Source organism: Sebastes umbrosus, chromosome 11 (assembly GCF_015220745.1).
Source record: "Sebastes umbrosus isolate fSebUmb1 chromosome 11, fSebUmb1.pri, whole genome shotgun sequence".
Classification (NCBI taxonomy): Eukaryota; Metazoa; Chordata; class Actinopteri; order Perciformes; family Sebastidae; genus Sebastes; species Sebastes umbrosus.
The window spans coordinates 6,238,082-6,260,152 of NC_051279.1; the positions used below are offsets into that span (position 1 = coordinate 6,238,082).

General features: G+C 37.6%; 1 protein-coding gene across 2 annotated transcripts; it reads right to left on the reverse strand.

Annotated features, from left to right (window-relative positions):
- Positions 1-3,065: 3,065 nt before the first annotated feature.
- nek10 (NIMA-related kinase 10) lies at positions 3,066-21,576 on the reverse strand. 2 transcript variants are annotated; one of them, XM_037786228.1, is made up of 36 exons: positions 21,347-21,576; positions 19,463-19,576; positions 19,287-19,347; positions 19,028-19,161; positions 18,202-18,297; positions 18,033-18,117; positions 17,887-17,928; positions 17,709-17,787; positions 17,557-17,624; positions 16,627-16,706; positions 16,467-16,553; positions 15,917-16,141; positions 14,843-14,982; positions 14,274-14,335; positions 13,343-13,414; positions 13,182-13,246; positions 12,937-13,039; positions 12,642-12,770; positions 12,393-12,530; positions 12,268-12,313; positions 12,063-12,184; positions 10,631-10,733; positions 10,473-10,548; positions 9,029-9,158; positions 8,860-8,930; positions 8,338-8,545; positions 8,056-8,143; positions 7,880-7,954; positions 7,624-7,669; positions 7,370-7,407; positions 7,138-7,238; positions 6,819-6,929; positions 5,803-5,908; positions 5,544-5,587; positions 4,581-4,636; positions 3,066-4,246 (listed from the first exon to the last, which is right to left on the reverse strand). In XM_037786228.1, exons 2-36 carry the CDS (start codon positions 19,531-19,533, stop codon positions 4,210-4,212), a joined length of 3,195 nt encoding a protein of 1,064 aa, XP_037642156.1. In that variant the 5' UTR covers positions 19,534-19,576; positions 21,347-21,576; the 3' UTR covers positions 3,066-4,209. The 2 variants fall into 2 exon arrangements, with proteins under 2 accessions (XP_037642156.1, XP_037642157.1); XM_037786229.1 differs by lacking the exons at positions 17,557-17,624; positions 17,709-17,787.
- Positions 21,577-22,071: the final 495 nt, after the last annotated feature.

Consider the following 22,071-nt stretch of genomic DNA (forward strand, 5'->3'; position numbering starts at 1 on the left):
TGTGGTCCCTCTAAAGCAACTACACTGCAGCACAGTTAATAGTCACAACTGCATCCAATGAGTTCATCTGTTCAGTGGTGAATACATTACAGTTTTATAGAATAAGAAACTCATTTTAATTTTGCTGTATAAGAGGATTACTGAAGGGGTTTTCACATTTTTCATACTTCTGTTTCTAAACATTAGACTGCTCCCAAACTGTGGTGTAAAAAGTACTTAGATCTTCAGCAATACCACATTGTGGAAATACTCTGTAACAAGTAAAAGTATTGCATTCAAAATCTGACATATTTAAAAAGTACAAACGTATTAGCATCATCAAAATATACCTAAAGTATAAGTGCTAATTTTTCAGAATGACCTATTTCAGAATAATTCATATTATGTTATTAGATTACGATGATTGTTGCATTAATGTGTTCATCACTAATTTTAATTATTCTGTGTACTGAATGATCTTAACTGTCTAATCTTAACCTATAATAACACATGTTGTAGAATAGTGTAGATTAATATAGATTATATTTTGTATCATTAGTCTAAATCGGCAAACAACTAGTAACTAAAGTTATCAAATAAATGTAGTGGAGTAAAAAGTGCAATGTTTCCCTCTGAACTGTATTGGAGTAGAAATATAAAGCAGCAGAAAATGGAAATACTCAAAGTACAAGTACGTTAAAAATTGTACTTAAAGGACCAGTGTGTAACGTTTAGGGGGATCTATTGGCAGATATGGAATATATTATAAATGAGTATGTTTTCTTTAGTGTATAATCACCTGATAATAAGAATCGTTGTGTTTTCGTTAGCTTAGAATGAGACGTTTATATCTACATTGGGAGCGGGTCCTCTTCACGGAGTCCGCCGTGTTCACATTTTTGTGTCGGCCACCGTAGCTCTCCAACACGCTTGGCAGAGGAGAGGCTTCGGTTGGTTGCAATCTCCTCACCTCACTGCTAGATACCGCCAGATCCTACACACACACTGCACCTTTAACCTATAATAATGTATTTGTTGATTATATTTTGTACCATTAGTCTAAATGTGCAAAGTTAGTAACAAAAGTGATCAAATAAATGTAGTAAAAACACAATATATTTCCTCTTAACTGTAGTGGAGTAGAAGTATAAAGTAGCAGAGGATTAGAGTACTCAAGTAAAGTACAAGTACAGTATGTACTTGAGTAAATGTACTGAGTTACGTTCCACCACTGCTCCCCAATGAGCAAAAATAACCGTACAGATGTTAACACATGTGGCCTCTTGAAGAATTATATGCACAAAAATGAAATGAAACTTCCTCATCCCATCCAAGGCTATTGAATGCACGCAGATGCACGCTGGGTATGACACATGCGGCAGCTAGTGAGCCTTTTATGCAACTGCAGACCAGATTTTACTGCGTTGCACCAATGATATGACGCAATATGGCGCCCTGACATCTCCTCTTTTAACCCTCCTTGATCCCATCCTGCATCATCTCCATCCTTCCCTCCAGCCACCTCTTCCCCAAGCCCCTGCATCTCTATTAAGCTTTATTGCCATTCTCCACCTGTCCACCAGATGCCCTCAGGCTTTCCTCATCCTGGTCACCTGACTCCCACATCCTCCTGCTCAGCTGTCTCATTTCTTGAGTCAGCTGCCAGATTTGTCATGTTGCTTCCTGTCCTTCCGGCCTTTCCGGCCACCTGAACCTGTAAATCTGTGACCTGAATGCTGAAACCTGAACCTTGAACCCTGTAACTGAACCCTAATATCTTCCTGCCTGTCTGCTGTGGATTCTCAGTTTGTTTGGACTTGCTACCCACACCAGTAAGCTTTTATATTTTCACTTTTTCTGTAAATCACTTAACTTGAACTGGATTTCCTTTCCCTTGTTGTTGAACTTCCCTCACAACCAGTGTTGGAAAGTAAATGTTGAGGTACTTTACTTGAATATTTCCATTTCATACTACTATCTACTACTCTACTACAGTGGTTCTTTTTGAGTTGTGCCTCCTCCAGGGACTTTGGATTTTTGATGCGTTCCTCCATCAGAAAATTAATATACACGCACACCTTGACTCTCACAAACACACTCAATAAAATCTATTCTGTGGCAAATTATATTACTGGTTTAGGCGTTGTAATGGCTGGGGCAGAGCTGTCAATCGATTAAATTAAATATTAAACGCAATTAATCGCATTGTCCATAGTTAATTGTGATTAATTGCAAATGAATCACACATTTTTCATCTGTTCAAAATGTACCTTAAAGGGAGATTTGTCAAGTATTTAATACTCTTATCAACATTGGAGTGGTCAAATATGCTTGTTTTATGCAAATGTATGTATATATTTATGATTGGAAATCAATTAACAACATAAAACAATGAGAAATATTGTCATTGTTTTGTTTCATATGATACCAGTATCTTCACTCTAGCTTTAAAACTGAGCCCGCTACAACCTAAAAACCACAAGTTGCGTTACTGCGTTAAAGAAATCAGTAGCATTAAAACGAATATGCGTTAATGCGTTATCGCATTAACTTTGACAGCCCGAATAAAAAACATTCCCCAGACCAAAATATGTTATTTTATTTTTTTCTCGACCACCATCTGGTGAGCCCCAGAAATGATCTTGCGACTACACTTCAGATGTGAATATTGTAATTTTTACTCAATTACTTTTCCCTGACAGCTGTAGTTACTTTTCAGATTAAAACATTACATAAGAAACACATGATATGCTTATAAAATACAAGATTAAACCAGTGGTTCACAGCTGTTTTGGCTTGTGTTCCCTTACAAAAGAGCAGAGTCTAGTTGTGGAGTTGTTTGCAGTTCCACCAAAGAAACATTCTCCCTATAAACCTCTCAGACGGTTGCATTTACATAGTGTTTAATTGTAGTGTTAGTACTATTAAGTAAATGTTCTGAATACTTTCCCCACTGCTCACACATCTGCTCAACATCAAACCTGCACATTTTATCAAGCCTACTCACGCTCTTCTCCTTACAGCAACACAAGGACAAAATGCTTAAACTTTATATTAACATGATAAATGATCACAACTAGACATTGTCTGCATTAAATAGAGTTTATTTAGTATGTTGTTTTAAAATAGCTATTATACAGATTATACTGACAAATCCTTTTTGGATCAAAGTGCATAAGAAACTCCCTTCAGCTGCTCTCCACTCTTCAAAATGACATTCAGTGAATTAAAAAGTATGTTTCAGATGTTAATCTTATTGAAAATGATAACAGTATTTCTTAATATTTAGCTGCTAGTAAAGCTGCAGTCAGACATTGCGATATGTTTTGAAAATTGATGTTGAATTAAGGATGAACTTTTGGTTTCTTATCAGCTCTGGAGGAAATTTGGCTCGCAGCCATTTCAAACACATGCCGTGATGTGCAGTCCTGCAGTGAGGAGTTAAAACATTCAAACCGCTGAGTCATGGTCCTGAGAATTTAAAGTGCTAGACTCAGATAAACCTGAGAAAACAGAACGGAAAGCTTCACATGAGCAGATAAAAAACCTCTGGATAGTGTCAGTCGGTTGTTTTTTGTGTGCGTGTGCATGCAGGTTACAGGCCGGCTCACTTTGATATGAGAAGCTTCTCATGTTCTGAACTGATAGAAATAAATATAAATTAGCTCCAATATTCATTCCAAGCACATGCAATATACTTATATTAAATATTCTTTCGGAAATACATACAGACTCATCAAACTTGTACACGGAATCAACGTCTGAGGAGGTGTAGAGCTGCAACAATTAGTTGATTAATCAATTAGTCGATCAACTAAATAAAAATAAAAATAAGAGAGAAAAATAATCTGCAAAATTCAATAAAATAAATGGTCAATTTCATCTCGTCATGTTTAGGCTTTAGGACATTGTGAGGAAGATTTTTCTGGCATTTTATGGACCAAATGATTAATAAATGAATTGAGAAAATAATGACAATAATCGTTGGTTAGCAACCCTAGAGTGGTGTCAGTTTTAAAGCAGCCTTATCCCAGTAATAACTAAGGTAAGTTGTAAATGAAAATAGCAATTTCATAGATTTATATGTAAATAATTATAAATTACACATAAAGAGGATTTTTTTTTCATGAGGTTAATTACATTTCTGCTGATGCAAATGTTACCACACTGGAATAAAGGTGTGTGTTTCCAGCTGCTTCTGTGACATCTGAAGATAAATACGGACGATAGTCACTTGTATTCTTGGTCAGTTCTTTTCTTTGCCATCCTGAAATGAACACAAACACATAAAAGATTATAACTGTCGGAACCACAGCAGGTCATTTTCAACTGAGTTAATTCAGGAAATAAATGGGAAAAAAAAAAAAAAAGTTTTTTAATAGAAAAACAATAGAAAATGTGACCCTGAACTCAGTAATTCAAGACAAACTACAGTAAAACAAGTTCTCAAACAAAATGATTGCTAGAATTTAAAATAAAACACATTATGACAAACGTGACTCATCTCAGGAAAAGTGCACAGTTTTTACAGCTTTTAAAGATGAATAATGTCTGAATTTTAGGTGTCTGTCTAATTGTCTGTAAGAATAGTAAAGTGTCACCTGCTGTGTGTTGCTTTATAGTAGCTGTTCTCCTCCAGCAGCTCCTCTACGACCCCCTAAAAAGGAACATTTGTACAGGAAATCACTTCACCGGCAGACGTTCAATATGACCGTGAAGCGGAAATTAAAGAGAAAAACAAAGGTGACACCTGCTAGAATAACACATAGCCTATCCATAGTACTGACACAATTGGTGTATATTAAAGAAAATGAGCCGAACAAACTTGTCACTCATCTGGCGATAGCAGTGTGATTTCCTACGCTGTGAGAGAGTGATCGGATGAAGCATTAAGATGTTAAATTTGACTCATTTACTCTGGCTCTCTAAGTTTCGTTACGTTACTAGGCTACTCCACTGTTTGTTTAAGTCGTTACTGCAAAACCTCACCTAAATGAGTCCACGACTTGCCTTAAATTGGTCTAGTTTATATGGAAGTTAGCCCGCTACGACTGTCTCAATGGTCGCCACTCTGACCATCCTGCTATGTTGATTTGAATTCTACTCCTATTGTTTCTATGGACTGGAAGCTGAGGGAAACGGCTAACCTGACTCTGTCAAAAAGTAACAAAATTAGCCTACCAGCACCTCTAAAGCTCACTAATAAACACTTCACATCTTGTTTGTTTAATCTGTAAAAAAAAAAAGTGTAAAAACGACGTGCTGTGGTTTTACAGGGATCATGTGCTGGAACTATTTCTTGGCCGGATGCAGTGGCTAGCTGTTTCTCCCTGCTTCCAGTCTTTGTGCTAAGCTAAGCTGACATCTCCTGGCTGTAGTTTAAGAGGTGAGAGTGGTATCGATATTCTCATCTAACTCTCGGCTAGAAAGCGAATACGGCTATTTCCCTGAAAAGGTTTTACTGACAACCTATATTTTACGGATACAGTTAAATCATGAACAGCTGGTATCGGCTTGTTTTTCAAAACTTAAAGCAGGACACAAACAAAAATCCAGAAACAGACCTGCATCTGCTGATAGGTGACTCCATCTTTGAGATTCCCATCACCTGTCAGAAGCAGAGAAGAAAATCAGATACACATTCTTGGCATTCAAATTTAAACATCCAGCTGTGAATGAGCAACATTTGAGGTAAAACACGCATCAGATCACATCAATAATTTCCTTTGAGGTTGAGTAAGAGGAAATCTGCCAAAAAGCCCACAGTGTTTTGTGTTTGATGTAGGGTGAAGGAGTAGTAGCTGTGGGAGTGGTAACGTTTACCTGTGCTGTCAGCAGCGAGGGGGTCTCCTGTGAAGTGGTGGACCAGCGGCCACCAGTCTGAACTGGTTGAGCCAAACTCCATCAGCTCTGGAGAGGCGTGGAGGAGCTACAGGGAAACAGGAAGGAGATCCTCATTTTGCTTAAAGAATAACAATGTGTAGCATTTCAGGGGATCTATCAGCAGAAATGGAATATAATATTCATAACTATGTTTTTATTAGTGTATAATCACCTGAAACTAAGAATCGTGTTTTCGTTAGCTTAGAATGAGGTCTTCATATCTACATAGGGAGCGGATCCTCTTCACGGAGTCCGTCATGTTGCTTCGCCATGTTTCTACAGTAGCCCAGAACAGACAAACCAAACACTGACTCTAGAGAGAGCCTTTCGTGTTTTTACATTACCTGAAGGCCACCGTAGTTCTCCAACACGCTTGTGAAAACGTGATAACGTGAGTCGCAAAGTGCAAAACCGTGGTACCGCCAGCCGCCATCTGACCACCGTTGCTCCCAAAGTAGTGTTATCATAGTAAGGATGACCTCTGAGTGAGGCGAACAGCGTTGCCACGGTTTTGCACTTGGCGATTCACGTTACCGCAGTCTTGGAAAGGGAGGAGTTAGTGGAAGGATACTCAGTTGGTTTCAATCTGCAACCACACCACTAGATGCCGCCAAATCCTACACACTGTACCCTAAGGGGAGCTGCAACACACTCCCCCAATATCTCAAAATAGTATAACAGAATTTAATAAACATACATCTGATAATGCTGTGGCTTGACTGTCTGACTTAAATAAACAAAGTACTTGCTAAGTCGCAATAAATCTGACGAGCAAAGGGTGATATAAAAAATAGTTAAAGAAAAATAGCTGATTAATTGATTAGTTGCTTGAAAGAAGCCTTGTTTACATTGCCATGTTCCAGCCTCTGACTTGTGAGAATTTGCTGCTTTTCTTTGTCTAACGTGACGATATATATCTTTGGGTTTTAGACTGTTGGTAAGTCGACCGTGCAAACCTTGCTGAGCTCCACCTTCAGGTCGTATGGATCGCTCCCAAAGTGGAACAGAGACTTTTTAAATCTTTCAATCACCCGTCGTTTGATGCTGTGGTGCGGAGCAGGTGGAAGCTGGAGATTGAAAAGAAACAACACAAAGTTAACATCAACATTTCTTATTCACACAATCTTTGATGGATTTGCAACAGAATGAATGAGCCAAACAGTCAGTTGATCATCTTAAACTTTATAAAACCAGAATCACTACATTTGGACTGATGAGATGTGTCTGCAGCGTTAACTTTGATAAGATCTAACAAAAATAGCTGTATAACTGTACCTGAGTGATGTATATGATTTTGTGCAGCTGCACGAGAAGCCTCTGAATGGGATCATCAATCTGCCGAACCTTCTTCTGGGAGACACAGATTCCTGCTGACACTGAGGTAAGAGCAAAACCACAGACACACAGACTGACTGAGGCTTAATAAACAGGACAGACACATTTTCTAAGAGGCTTTTAGGACGTTGTTTTGTGTTAATCATTCTCCCATCAGGTTAAAAAAATTTACCTGGTCTTGGTTTAATCTTTGCAGCAGCATAATCCCCACTGAGGTGAGAGGAAAATAGAAAAGGCAGATCAATAAATTGTGTCAGATATAATAATTTTTTTGTTTGTGCTTCAACAAACATCGGCCTCCATTTGCAGATAAATATATATTTTTTACATTAATAAATGATGGTACTGTGCCCAATATATACATTATATACAATATACATCTCCCACTGACCACACAGAGATATGAATGTGAGATTTTTCACTTACCCAGATTGAATTTGGTCCGGTGTAACACAGGCACTGGACTTTAATCCTTCGATCGAAACAAAACCAAAATCAGCCAAAATCAAATCAAACACAGTGAATCAACCAATCTGAAAAACTCACTTTTTCAGTGCTTGTTCACATGTATTTGGTTATCTACAGCGCCTACCAACCCACAAACAGTGAAATAAGACAACCCAGTCAGTTTTTGTGGGCTGCTTAGATCAGAAAACATGTGATTCAACAAGCCAGAACTAACCGAAGTGTTTTCCTGTCAAGGCGGTGGTGTCGATGTTGGTATCGGATCGTTCAACATCACCATCAGAGCCATCATCTAAAAGAAATAAGCCATAGTTATTTACATTTATTTTGATTAAACATCTTTCCCAGTCTGTGTTAATTAATTAAATTCTGTGCAGTATGGAACAAAGCGACCTTGACTGAAGTTGTGCTCGCTGTGGTTTGAACTACAGGCTGCAGGAGAGCGTGGAGTTGGAGATTCAGTATTCATTAAGGATTTTTCCTGCAAAAAGTGCAGCATGTATTTTATTTTAAACCCTGCAGGACATACTGAAAATATCAAGTTATTTACAACTTTCATCTTTAATCACAAATTTGCAATTATTACTGAAGTCATTAGCTACCTCTTTGTACTACAATAAATCTAATCTAAACAGTCCTCAAGGACGTCCTTTCGGTTTTTAAAATCCAATTCACCTGAGGCAGGTTTGAGTGACAGCAGTCCGTCCTGCTTTTGTGCCTCTCCAGGAAGTACTTCTGCGCTCGTTTCCTGTCTCTCTCTGCCCTTTTTTCCAGTGCATTCTGGGAAGTGTAGAGGCCGTCCATCAGCCTCATCATGAGGTCAGAGATCCTGGAGCTGACGGCCACAATGTCCGGCCGCTGGTCTGCATCTGGACTCAAACACCTGACAGAACGTCCCATAACTTTAGCATTGAATTACTAAAAATAATAATAATACAATAAATTGGATCAAATTTATGCCATAGACATTATGCAAGTTAGTTATTGAGCGAGGCGAACGGCGTTACCACGGTTTTACACATAGCAGCTCACGTTACCGCAGTCTTGGAAAGGGAGTGAGCGGAGTACTCAGTAGGTTGCAATCTGCAACCACACCACTAGATGTCACCAAATCCTACACACTGTACCTTTAAGGATTCAGTATAACTAATAGACTTTGATAGATCAATATCCATAATATCAAAATAAAAGTCTCACCATCTGATCATGTCTGTGACTCTCTCTGAGAAAACTCCTTCGTCAATCGGCTCATAGACGGCCTCGACAATCTACCAGCACAGAAAAAGAAGCAATGAACAATAACAGATGGCCGAGAGGAAAAACTTTAAGTCGAGAGAGAGTGTGTGTGTTTGTGTGTTCGTGTAACCTTGCTGGCCAGCGACAGCATGTTACTGCTGTAGAACGGAGGCTGTAAAGTGGCCATCTGGTAGAGGATGCAGCCCAAAGCCCAGACGTCGGCTTTCTCTCCGTACGGCTCGTTCTTCACCACCTCTGGACTAACACACACACACAAATGTTTGTACGTGTTACCTTATGAGGAACCCTCATAAAGCATTCCCTAGTATCCAAAACTTAATCTTAACCAACCGGAAAATACGCCTCCACTTTCCAAATTATGTGCTCACTCTCAGGGTCTAAATTGATCCTTATAAACATATCACACGTACACCCACACATCTGTTGTCAGGACCATAAACACACTTGAGCTGCTGTATCTGCTGTTTTCTCCAAGTTGCTAATAGGCTGTAAAAACACAACAACAGCTCTGCCGTACCTCCTTAAAGGATTGGTTCACCCAAAACACGTTTTCTCACCTCCTCTTAGTGTTATTTAGCCACGCAGATAGTTCTATTTGCACAGGTTTTGAGCTATTTGTCCCCTCAATCGACAACAATTATATTTAATTTATGATCCTCACAGTCATGAAAAATTATATTAAGGGGAGACACCCCAGGTGAATAGGGTGTTTTTTTTAACTAATAGATATCACCATGAAACTTCCCCAGTTGATTAATTATATTAAGGCAATTGTTTTCTGTATTGCAAGTTTTCTGAAATGTTATGTTTAATTATGCAAATGATGCATTATCTTATTAAATATGTGCTATTTTGCACACATTTCCAGAACAGAAATCTGAACATTGGATAAAGCCACGTTCAAAACTTTTGTTTCATTTTGTTTATAGAGTGAATGTTGGATATCTCTTTTTATCACTCCATAAATCAGAAAATACTGTCAACAGCCATAAAAAAAATCGCCATGTTTTTAGGAATGAAATGTGTAGAAATCAGGCCATGAATGGTATATGAACAAATCCCTCAATAGAAACCTTCAGAATATAGAGATGAATGAAACTGAAAGGTTTTCTGTATGTAAGAGCTACTGAAGTGGAGATTTTTGGCTAATAGATATCACCATGAAACTTCCCCAGTTAATTACTAACAATTATTTTTTTGTATTACAAGTCTTCTGAAATGTTTAAATATGCAAATGAGGCATTATCTAATACTAACTTTTGGTGAAATTAGGAGAAATCTACAGACACATATAGACATAATGAATAAAAACCTAAATGTGTATTTTGGATGATTTCTTTCCACTAGTCTGAAAGAAGACATGTTATGGAAGCAAAATAGCCCAAAATCTCAAAATTGACCAATGCATGAAAAACAATGTTTTTGCCTGTAGTGTCTCTTTTTCTAGAAACAGTCAGTGAGAATAAAATAAAGAAATAGTCCTGATAAAAAAACTCCTTAAAACCGACCATTTAGTCTAAAAGCAGCTGGATGCTCAGAATGAATGTCCTCACCAGGAGTAAAGGATGGTGCCGACCACCGACGTTAGCTTGCTGTTCTCCTGTTTCTGCTTCGCTAGGCCAAAGTCAGCTTCAAGTAGAAGAAAGACACAAGTTAAACTCGTATAATAAGACAAGAGAGAGAGAGCGATCAAATGTAAATTGACACCCACTGATGGTGACTTTGTCCTTTTCCCCCAGCATGATGTTGTTTGGTGTGAGGTCGCGGTGCACTATTCTCTTTTCCTTGTGCAGGTACCTCAATGCCAGACACATCTGAGGGAACATGGAGAAGATATATCAGTTAGTAATTAAGTCTTTGGAGAGACTAAAGATGTTTCCATTCAGCCAAAATGTAGCTTCTTTGCCAATGGAAATTATTTACATTCGTATTTCAGGCTTTTATCCAAAACTGTTGGCAATGAGCGCAGAATTAGACCGGGCTGACATTCCTCCACTGTTGGAGAATCCAAAATATATATATATATATATATATCTTTTGTAGTGTGGGGAATATGCAGGAAACAGTGTTGTACTGCTGTGGTTCCCAACATTTTATGTCTGATGTTCTTCCACATTCCTATCAGATGAGCTCAAGTAACCCTTCATCAACACATATTCATGTTCCACGTGCATTCATTTTAAACTAGATATTGTTTAACACTTTCAATTTTTTTATCATACAAGACATGGAAATCCTAGCACTCTCCATGTTTAGACTTGATCTCTTTTTTTCCTAGTAGGTTTGCTCAAGTTTGCATCTGTACTTCCACTTGGAGTGGCAGAATCTGGACATTTCAACCATTTAGCCGTTACTGTTAGCTTTCTATTAGCCCACACTCAATCACAGCTTGATGAATGTACAATGTACTGTATACTGTATTAATGGGGTATTTTTACATTATGGTATTGGTACTTTTACTTAAAGGGGACATATGCTCATTCTCAGGTTCAACAGGAAACTTCATATGGAGTGGAGATCAGGGTCGTGTGAAACCAGCAACATGTCGTTGTTTTTGTGTTCACAATCGTTAAGTTTCACTTTCACTTTCACTTTTGAAACGTGGGTATTTTATATGATTTCCCCTAAACTCAACTTAGTAGTTTTGTTGCCTAGACCTTAAGAAGCCTTTTTGTTTGTGTTCAAAAAGTAACGTTTCATTCAGTTTTACAAAGTGTTAAAACATGTTGCTTTAAAATTTCACCTTTACAACGTAGTAGGCTCATAATGACCCACATCTACAGTATGGTGCTTATAGCGACCGATAACGCCTATTTAATGGCCTAATAACAGTCTAATCAGGTGGTTTCCTTCTCATTGGCGGCAACTATGGTGATAAGTTGTAATTGCAGGTGTGTTTTTGGATCTCACTTCCCAGAGATCTTCACTTGTGATTTTTCCTGGGAATGTCGCCACAGACACCCAGTTTGTAATACTGCACAGTAGTTATGGGTTACAACAGGGTATAACAGGGATTTGGCTACATAGTTGAGGCAAATAAGCAAGTGACACTGTGCTGAACATCTCTGTGTATTAACATTGGACCAATACTTTACCAAGTGCAGATTTGTTTCTCAAAGAAGATTAAGTTCAAGAGTTATTACCTGTATGAATATATTCCAAAGTCTGTCTTCTGTGAACTTCTGCTGCTTCTCCTTCAGAGAGTTCAAATGTTCAGCCAGCGGCGCTCCCTCGATCAGCTCCATCACGATGTACAGCCTGTCGCCTAAAGTGAACAGTATGATTGGTGTTTTCTGCTTTAAATTTGTTGTTGTATTCCTATAACTGGGTGGCTAAAATGATCCTCACCTTCCAAAAACGTCTTGTAATATTTAACAATGTTTGGGTGTACCATCTAGAAAAGAAGAAACACAAAATGTAACTTGTTCAGATAGCGTGTTATTGAATTGACTCTTAATGATGAAAATTGAAACCTGTTCTTTGACGATCGTGAGCTCGGAGATGATTTTCTCCGTGTTACTGTCTCTGGACTTCTTGTCTTTGCCAAACGCCGGGTTATGGAGGTTCACCTCCTTCAGAGCCAGCAGGTTCTGGCCGCTCTGCTTTCGGACCTGTCATTGAGTATAATTATTGGAACCAAAGATACTTGATGTGAACCACCTGAAGCACTCTTGCCCAATTGGTCCAAACCAACACTGGTGTTTTGAGGATGTTTGTCGTACCTTAAAAACGCTTCCAAAGGCGCCGGTGCCCAGATGGTCCAGTATTGAGTAACCGTTGATGACTTTTAGGGGAGGTCGGTTCTGGTCCACAGCCTCGATGTTCTCTCTCAGACTGTCCACTTCCTCTTCCTGCATTACAAAACACATAGAACTCCATCCATATTTCAAAGTAAAGAATTATTCTCGTCAATCTACATAGTTTATTAATCCCAAATCACGGTCATATTTCTTTTTATTTCGCAGCCAGAAACCAGCTGAATAAACATCTGAATCCATTTAGAAGCTGTTTTCTTACAGTGTAGAGTGAAACTTTGGTTTGCAGTCTCTCGTAGGCCGCGAGGTCCCGTACATAATGTCCAACATCAATAAACAACTCAAAGAGGTCTGTGGGAAAGAGTCTGCAATAGATAAGAGATCACATAACAGCATTAGAGAACATTTGAAGAGATTTTTTCTCCGACAGTAGTTAAATGATTCATGCATGAAATGAACTTAAGGTTGAATATGTTTCTTTCTAAAATAAATATGTTGTCACATCACCTCTTAAACAGATGTCTGTTTCTTTCCACGCTAAAGAGAAACCGGAGGGTCCGGAACGCATAGCACTGCCGATATGCAAAGAAATGTACAAATATGTTACTTTAAGGAAGTTACAACATCTACATTATAGTGTAATTTAATACATATATTAAGTCACATACCTGTAAAGATGTGACCTTTGGTCCAGAGTTTTGTGGTAAAATCAACTTTGCGATTATATAAACCCCATTTTCCTAAGAAAAAAATGTAAAAATTAATTGACACAATGTTTTAATATATTTTAGTAGTTTGTAGGGCTGTCAAAGTTAACGCGATAATGACCCGTTAACGCAAATTCATTTAACGCCACTAATTTCTTTAACACATTAATGCAATCGATCTTCCGGAGGTTGTAGCGGGCTCAGTTTTAAAGCTAGATTGAAGATACTGGCATCATATGAAACAAGAAAACCTAAAGAATCCATTGGTACCAACCATGTCATACTAGCTTGTCACGAAGGAGGCTAAATAACGCTCCAAACTTGCGCTAAATTATGGTGAGGAAAAACTGTCATGGCCATTTTCAAAGGGGTCCCTTGACCTCTGACCTCAAGATATGTGAATGAAAATGGGTTCTCTGGGTACCCACGAGTCTCCCCTTTGCAAACATGGCCACTTTATGATAATCACATGCTGTTTGGGGCAAGTCATTGTCAAGTCAGCACACTGACACACTGACAGCTGTTGTTGCCTGTTGGGCTGCAGTTTGCCATGTTATGATTTGAGCATATTTTGTTATGCTACATGCAGTACCTGTGAGGGTTTCTGGACAATGTTTGTCATTGTTTTGTGTTGTTAATTGATTTCCAATAATAAATATATACACACATTTGCATAAAACAAGCATATTTGACTACTCCCATGTTGATAAGAGTATTAAATACTTGACAAATCTCTACTTACTTTATTGATCCCGAAGCCATGGACAATCATGCGATTAATCACGATTAAATATTTTCATCGATTGACAGCCCTACTAATTTGATAAAGGCGGACTTATTCATTCCCATCCTCTCAACTGTTCTGCTCTTCATGTAAGTACTTTTTCCTTACCTGCACAATGTGGTGAGCAGATGTGTCATCCAGACTAAGCTCAGTCAGAACTGTGCAGCAGGCTGGAAAAGGGATTAAAGGGGATATGACTTAATTCAAGAACTCATACATGCAATGTTTTAGTCTCAGACAGTCCAATGAACAGCTGTGAACATTAATAACTCACTCCCCAAACCACAGGAGGAACAAAGACTGTAAACACAGATGCCTTTAGAAAATTCAATATTTCTCTGCAGAGTCATATTGAGACAGATGTAACAAAATGTTCATGTTTTGTCTTTAGATATTCAGAAACGGAACATTTACAACAATTTCCTCCGAAATCATAGACACAGTAGGTCAAGTCTCAATAGGTCTCACTTCAGGAAAAAGCTGTTTACATTCTGAGCAACTGATAAGACTCCTCTGGGGGAAGAATTTACTCTGAAGTAGCAAGCATACTGGCCTTTTTCACCATCTTACATTATTAACAGCACTACATCTAACTGGGGGATTTCTAGCTCTCAAGAAACCCAAAAGAAAACGCAAAACTTAATGTGCAGTATGTGATAAGTTGTTTAGTCCCTGACCTGACTGCAGGGCCACAGTGTTGTCCACCTCCTCCTGCGGGCTGAGCTCCTCTCTGATGTGCTCTCTCTGGATGCGTCCGGCTGCGTTGGCGCTGGAGAGCGTCTCGATGGACGAGCGGTCAGAGACGTACTGCCTGTCACTGTGAGAGTTATGTTGTATGTTACCATACTAAATATTGCAAATTTGTCATTTGTTTTTGCCTGAAAAACAAAGCTTTAAAACTAAAATGTCTTGTGATGCTGGTTACTCAGTTGTAATTGCATCCTCCATCATTGGCTGTTGAAACACTGGGAGGTAAATCTGCTAGTTTTGAAGGCCAGAAATCAGAGAACCTAGAAGTCAACATCCTGCAAATATATCATGGTAAATTTTGTGGTATTGGGTAGTACAAATCTGAACTTTTTTCATTTTACAAATACTCTGAGGAAATGCGGAAATTTAGTTCACTTCCATTGAGGCATATTTAAAAAAGAATGGTTGAAACTCCTGCTGCAGAGGCTCCAAAATCACTGGATCCTTCAATTCCCATAATGCACCCAACAGCATATTTTTGTGAGACCTTCCCTGCCTGTTAAACACAGGTGTCTTTCCATACCCCTAGTTTGTAAAGCAGACTTTGTGCTCTAAACTTGAAGTCTCCCAAGCTGATATAACCAATGAATATAATGAAAGGTGATATCATTGCATTATGGGAAATGTAGGATCTGTTGTTTTGGGAGCTTGACCTATATTAGAGACTGAAAGTCTGGCCTCTGTTGATTTGATGTTGATCATTCTTTTTTTAATCTGTCTCTGTGACTCCCCCAACTCTATGGAAGTGCAATAATAAATCGCTGGAGTGACCCTTTAAAACCACACATCACTTCAACCTGGACAGAAAAGTATCTGCTGTAGCTTTGACTGGTGAATTTTCAGGGAAAGAAAAGTACAGATGAGTAGCGTTAACGAAAGTAAAAGGTTTTGGTTGAAACACATTTCAATGATCTGTTTTAACTCAGTGGTGAAAAACACCACTGAGTTCATATGATGTAATATAAATATCAGATGCCCTTTAATTGCTCAGTCTCTCAAACCTGTTGATCAGCCGGAGAAGCTGCTGCACCCCGCCCCAGCTCCGGATCTCCGTCCTGGTTTCGGGATCCTCGCAGAGTTGGACCAAGACCCAGGCGACGCTCCACAGCAGCTTCAGGTGCTGGCCGTACAGCAGACTCAGCAGCACCGGCAGACCCTCAAGCTCCCTCACCTGGTCCCTCACCTGGCACACCGGGGACAGGAGTCTCAGCAGCTCTGCACTCATCCTGGAGGACACATCAGGGTCAGTCTAGCCTTTCTTGTTTCCATGTTTTTATGTTGTTTCAAATTATTTCTATTGCTTTCTAGCTGCACTTAAATTGTAGAAATTATTAGTTTATTATTCAGTATACAAAGGGTCATATGTTCAACCCCTGCAAAAGCAATATGTCTCTCTACACCTTCAGATAAGACGACATGAACTTGATTCGTTTGTCTAGTTTTTTTGTATTTTATCAGCACTAATGAAAGAAGGAATGTTCCCATAACTACCTTAGACACAACATTTCATCTGACAGTGACAAATACATCAACAAAGAAGTGATTTCTAACCTCTTTGACAGCAGGTCATATTCCTGCAGTATTACAAGTAGATTCTCCACTATGGGTAGCTCGCCAATCTCCTGCTTGCATTCTGGGCTGCAGAAAAAAATGGCTTATAACAGGTGAAATCACAAATGTATTTAATGCATTAAATGAAGTGTTTGATTACCTCTCAGCCAAAGTGGTGAGTGCCAGCAGGGCTCCCAGCAGCACGCTGCAATCGGTTGTGGAGAGGAGCTTAACAAGGGTCTAGAAAGGGTGTATTTAATGAAAGACTTAACTCTTTCTCCACAAAGTGTATTCAAAATAGAAGAATTTAAGATGATAAACTGAGAGCAGAAACACTCACTGACCATCATGCTACAAGAAAAGCATGACTTAATATGGTCATACATCTCACAAAGAGAGTGTGAAGGATTTGTTATCACTCTCCGTAAGGGTTTTCATTGCTTCATTTGACAACTGAGAGTAAATATTTGCAAATGTTTGCACCCTGGAAGCTGCAACGTTCACTATCACCCACACTATCAAGTACTGTTAGTGGATACCACTGTTTTGTACTCTGGAGCTCACTTAACCGCAGTTTCACAAGGGTGAACGGTGGCCTTCAAGTAACATAAAAACGTGAAAGACTCTCTCTAGAGTTGGTGTTTAGTTTGTCTGTTCTAAGCTAACAAAAACACAACAATTCTTAGTTTCAAGTGATTATACACTAATGAAAACATAGTTATGACTATTATATTAAATTTCTGCTAATAGATCCCCCAAAATGTTACACACTGTTCCTTTAAGCCCCAGTGCTGGATAAAACAATGACTAAAATGGAATAACTAAACGATAAAGTAAAAATAAAAACATTTTCAATTTGAAATTAAAAAAAAATCTAAATAATAATAAATAAATAATAAAATCTCTATGATCTAAATAAAATATATTACGACCCTGTTTTAGAGTATACACAAATACATTCAATATACAGCATGAAGCTAGTTGTGTTGGTGCACCAGTTCCAATGCAGCAACAGGAATGACTTTCTGTTATGGCAGGAAGTTTAAACAGCACATAATCACAGATAACCTTATCTCAACGTATCCCTCACCCTGTGAGCGCCGCTCTCGATGACCCAGACCCTTTGATTGTCAGCGGCAGACAGCTTCTGAAACATGTCTGCAGAGAAATCAGCAACGTTGATGAGGACGTACACACGACTCATTATTATCGGTGTCTTGATATTGCCTTCAGATTACTCACAGGTCATTGTGACCAGCTTCTGCACAGTAAACGCCTGTTCGCCACAAGATACGTACATGGCAGTGACATGCTCCATATACTGAAGGAGGAATAGAGCAGCGATGAGGATGACATGAGATAATGTGAGGATGAATCACAAAACACAGACTGTTCAGGCATGTGAGAAGAGAGCATTTACCCTGGCAAGTAAACGGATGCCTTGGAGCTGATGGAGGATTTTCTAAAAGAAAGAAACAGTTAAAGGACGCATTCCTGTTTTTATACAGTGGTAGTATTTCCTACGATACAAAATAAACACTAAAAATTATTTGTTTTTTGTTGTACCTGATGGTGGGGATCTCTGATCAATAATCGTAGGCAGATCAGAACTCCAAGGACAGACTTAGGCAGTGCATGGTCAATCCATTCACTATAGAAGGAGTACAAATTATCAGTGAATCTTGTGTGAGGTTAACAACAGACGAAATGCTGCAGTATTTTAAAGACATTTTACCTGCAGAGTCTGTTCTTGACCAAAGACGCGAGAATGTCAGAGAAGAGTTTGTGCAGTGGGTGGCTGCTGAAACATCTTTGGTCTCTGTATGTGATGCTGAAATATGAACGTACATATAATTAGGTCCACAATTATACAGACTGTATCCTTAGTCTTTCATCAGTGGGTCATAGGCTCAATCTCCATTGTGTTACCTCATTTGGCGATCGATAGTGACTTAACAGACATTTATTTAAAGGTCACATATTGTAAAAAGTTAGATTTTCATGTCTTTTACATTATAAAGCAGGTTTAAGTCCTATATAAATACTGTTAAACTATCAAAACGCTCAATATACGGAGAAATACACATAGCCCGTATTCAGAAATTGTGCTTTTGAAACATGCCGTTAGGATTTCTGTCCATTTGTGATGTCACAAATATACAATATTTAGACCATTACACGGTTTTAAACGTAAACATTCTAAATGTGTCCCAGTTTATTTCCTGTTTCAGTGTATGTGAATGACATCAGCTGACAAGAAGTATACATGGACCAAAACTGTTGCCTAGCAACACAATTCCGTTGCAATTCCATTGAAATGCACTAAAACGGAGCGTTTCAGACAGAGGGTAAATACAGGTATATTCAGGCAGACAGTACGAGAAAAATAAAGTTGTTTTTTTAACATTACAGCATGTAAACATGTTTTAGTAAAAAACACAAAATACAAGTATGATCCTGAAAATGAGCACGATATGGGACCTTTAAATGAATATCTTCGAGATTGCCACTTTAAGTTTCAGATTATATGGGTAAAAAATAATAGAAAATTTAATGAAAACCTGAATTTCTCCAGTTCAGAGGCTTCACTGGCGATGTCGCTGTCACTCTGTCTGTTGGTGTCTTTTGAAGGATGCAGGCCGTGAGATCTGCTGGCTCCACTGCTGCGTGCTTTACTGTGACTCAACGCTGCCACCTGCAAGACAGGGCGTCTCATACTACAATATACACACAGACCTGAAGAAATATGAACCGGTTTGTTATCATTATCAAAATGTCTAGACACACTGCCTCAGCGCGGCGTCATTTGTTGTTGTTCACCTCTTGTCTGGGAATGCTTTTGGCAAGCAGGGACTGAAGCCTCCTGAGGTCATGAGATATCCTGGAAAACAGGCTTCATCAGGTGATTTGTTTTTTGTCATATCAGGGGAATTAATTCTAAATTATGTAATTTCAAGACTTTTAAATGAGTGTGAGGAGGAGATCGCCCAGCTTACTTGCTCTGGTTTCCTCTGGATTTCAGGGGCAATCTTTCTCCTTGTCTCACTTTTCTAACTGGATTGGACATTTTCAACGGTCCCCTTTGTTTCCATGAGTAGCCTGTGGTTCAGCTTCCGACATATTGGGCACATAGTGACATTTAGACAGTGGTGGAATGTAACTAAGTACATTTACTCAAGTGCACTACATAAGTACAATTTTTCTACTTCTACTCCACTACATTTTGGAGGCAAATATTGCACTTTTTACTCCACTTACATTTTATTTGACAAATTTAGTTACTTTGCAGATTTATATTATTAATAAAAAATATAAATCAAATAATATAATTCTGATATATTATTATAGGTTAAGCTACCCAACAGTATATAAAGTAATTAAAATGAACTGAACCTTTACCAGCTGCAACATTAATACATCGCTAATCATAATCCAGTAATATACTAAATATTACTCTGAAATGGGCCATTCTGCATAATGAGTATTTTCACTTTTGAATTTAAGAATATTTTGATGCTAATACTTTAGTACTTTTGCTATACATTTTTTAATGCAGTAAGCATGTAGCAGAGTATTTTTACACTGTGGCATTACTACTTTTACTATAGGCTAATACTTTTCCACCTCTGCAGATATTAAAGGTCCCATATCATAAAACAGTGAGATTTTCATGTTTTTTTTTATTATAAAGCAGGTTTAAGTCCTATATAAATACTGTGAAAGTATCGAAACACTCAATCCACAGGGAAATACACACAGCCCATATTCAGAAATTGTGTATTTGAAACAAGCCGTTAAGATTTCTGTCCATTCGTGATGTCACAAATATAGAATATTTAGACCCTTTACACAATTTTAAACGTAAGCATTCTAAATGTGTCCCAGTTTATTTCCTGTTGCAGTATATGTGAATGACATCAGCTGACAGGAAGTAAACATGGACCCCAAGCAGTTTCCTAGCAACGCAATTCCGTTGCCATTCCGTTGAAATGCACTAAAACGGAGCGTTTCTGATGGAGGGCGAATACAGGTATAGAACATTAAAGCATGTAAACATGTTCTAGTAGAAACACAAAATACAAGTATGAACCTGAAAATGAGCATAATATGGGACCTTTAACATATATCAAAATCTGGGCAAATAAAAGTAAAACTATCTGCACAGCTCGATACAACTAGTGATGATGTGTTTGTTAATTTGTGTCATTTGGGTGAACCAACCCTTTAATATGTAGCCTACATTATGGTACAATAGTATAGGTCAATATTTTGCACATTACATCACTTTATGGACAGCTCTTTACATTTCAAAAACATTATTTACATTGTATTGATATATATATATATATTTATATATATATATATATATTTATATATATATATTGATATATATATATATTGATATATATATTGAGGTATATACTGTATATATATATATTGATATTGATTATATATTGATATTTTACATACTTTTCATATTCTAAATTTCTATTTATTTTTTTATTTTTGACCTTTGCAGTAGCATAACGTTACTTGATTTTATTTTTTTATTTTCTCTTATCTAGTCACTGAAATGGGCCATTCTGCATAACGAGCTAATTTTGTGTATCCTACTTTAAATAGGCTATATTTTCATGCAAATATGCTTCTTTATTACTTCAATTAAGTACGATTTTTTAATGCAGGACTTTTACTTATAATAATGTTTACACTGTGGTATTTTCACTTTACTTAGACTAAAAGATCTGATTACATCTTCCACCACTATAGCCTCTGTGATAAGAAGGCTAGCTATAGTTTGACTATTTCTGTTTAACTAAAGGAAGAACTGATCTGTCCTTGTTCTGCAGTTTAAACAAGACAAGTCAAATGTCTCTTACCTTTTCCTCCAGCATCGCAAACTACCACATAGACAGTTGCTTTAGAATAAGCTAAATACGAATTGTGCTTCATTAAATATCCTTAGTTAGTTGATGGGGATATAGGCGACGTTAGTTTTTATTCTTGAAACAGCAGACTGAGACGTCCCCTACATTAGCAAATAAGTAAAAACAATGTTCAGCTTCACTGCTTTTTTAACCAATCCAGGTGAGCAATATAAGAGAGTCCTGGTTGCCATGGATACAACAGACGCTCTATACCGTCACCGGAATGTCGTTGAACAACCTGACACACAAATTCACACACAGCTGACACCGATCATGTAAAATAACAAGACATCAGCAAAAAAAAAAAAATAAGTAAAATAAAATAAAAATAATGGACTTTTTTTCCAATCTCTTTTGAAAAAATATGCAAATATATAAACATTGCAGTCAACATAATGGTAAAGAAACAAGAATATTCAAATAAATTACTACTACTACTACTACTACTACTAATGATAATAATCATAATAAATCTAATAATAATTTATAATAATTTATAATATTATAATATATTATTATATGAACTATATAATATAATAATATTATATTACAAATTATTATATATTATTATAATAATATAAAATACTTTATAATATTATAATATGAAATCATAATAAGAATCTTTAAAGAATTCATCATACAGTTAAGTGTTTATAAGTTTGAGAGTCTATATTTTT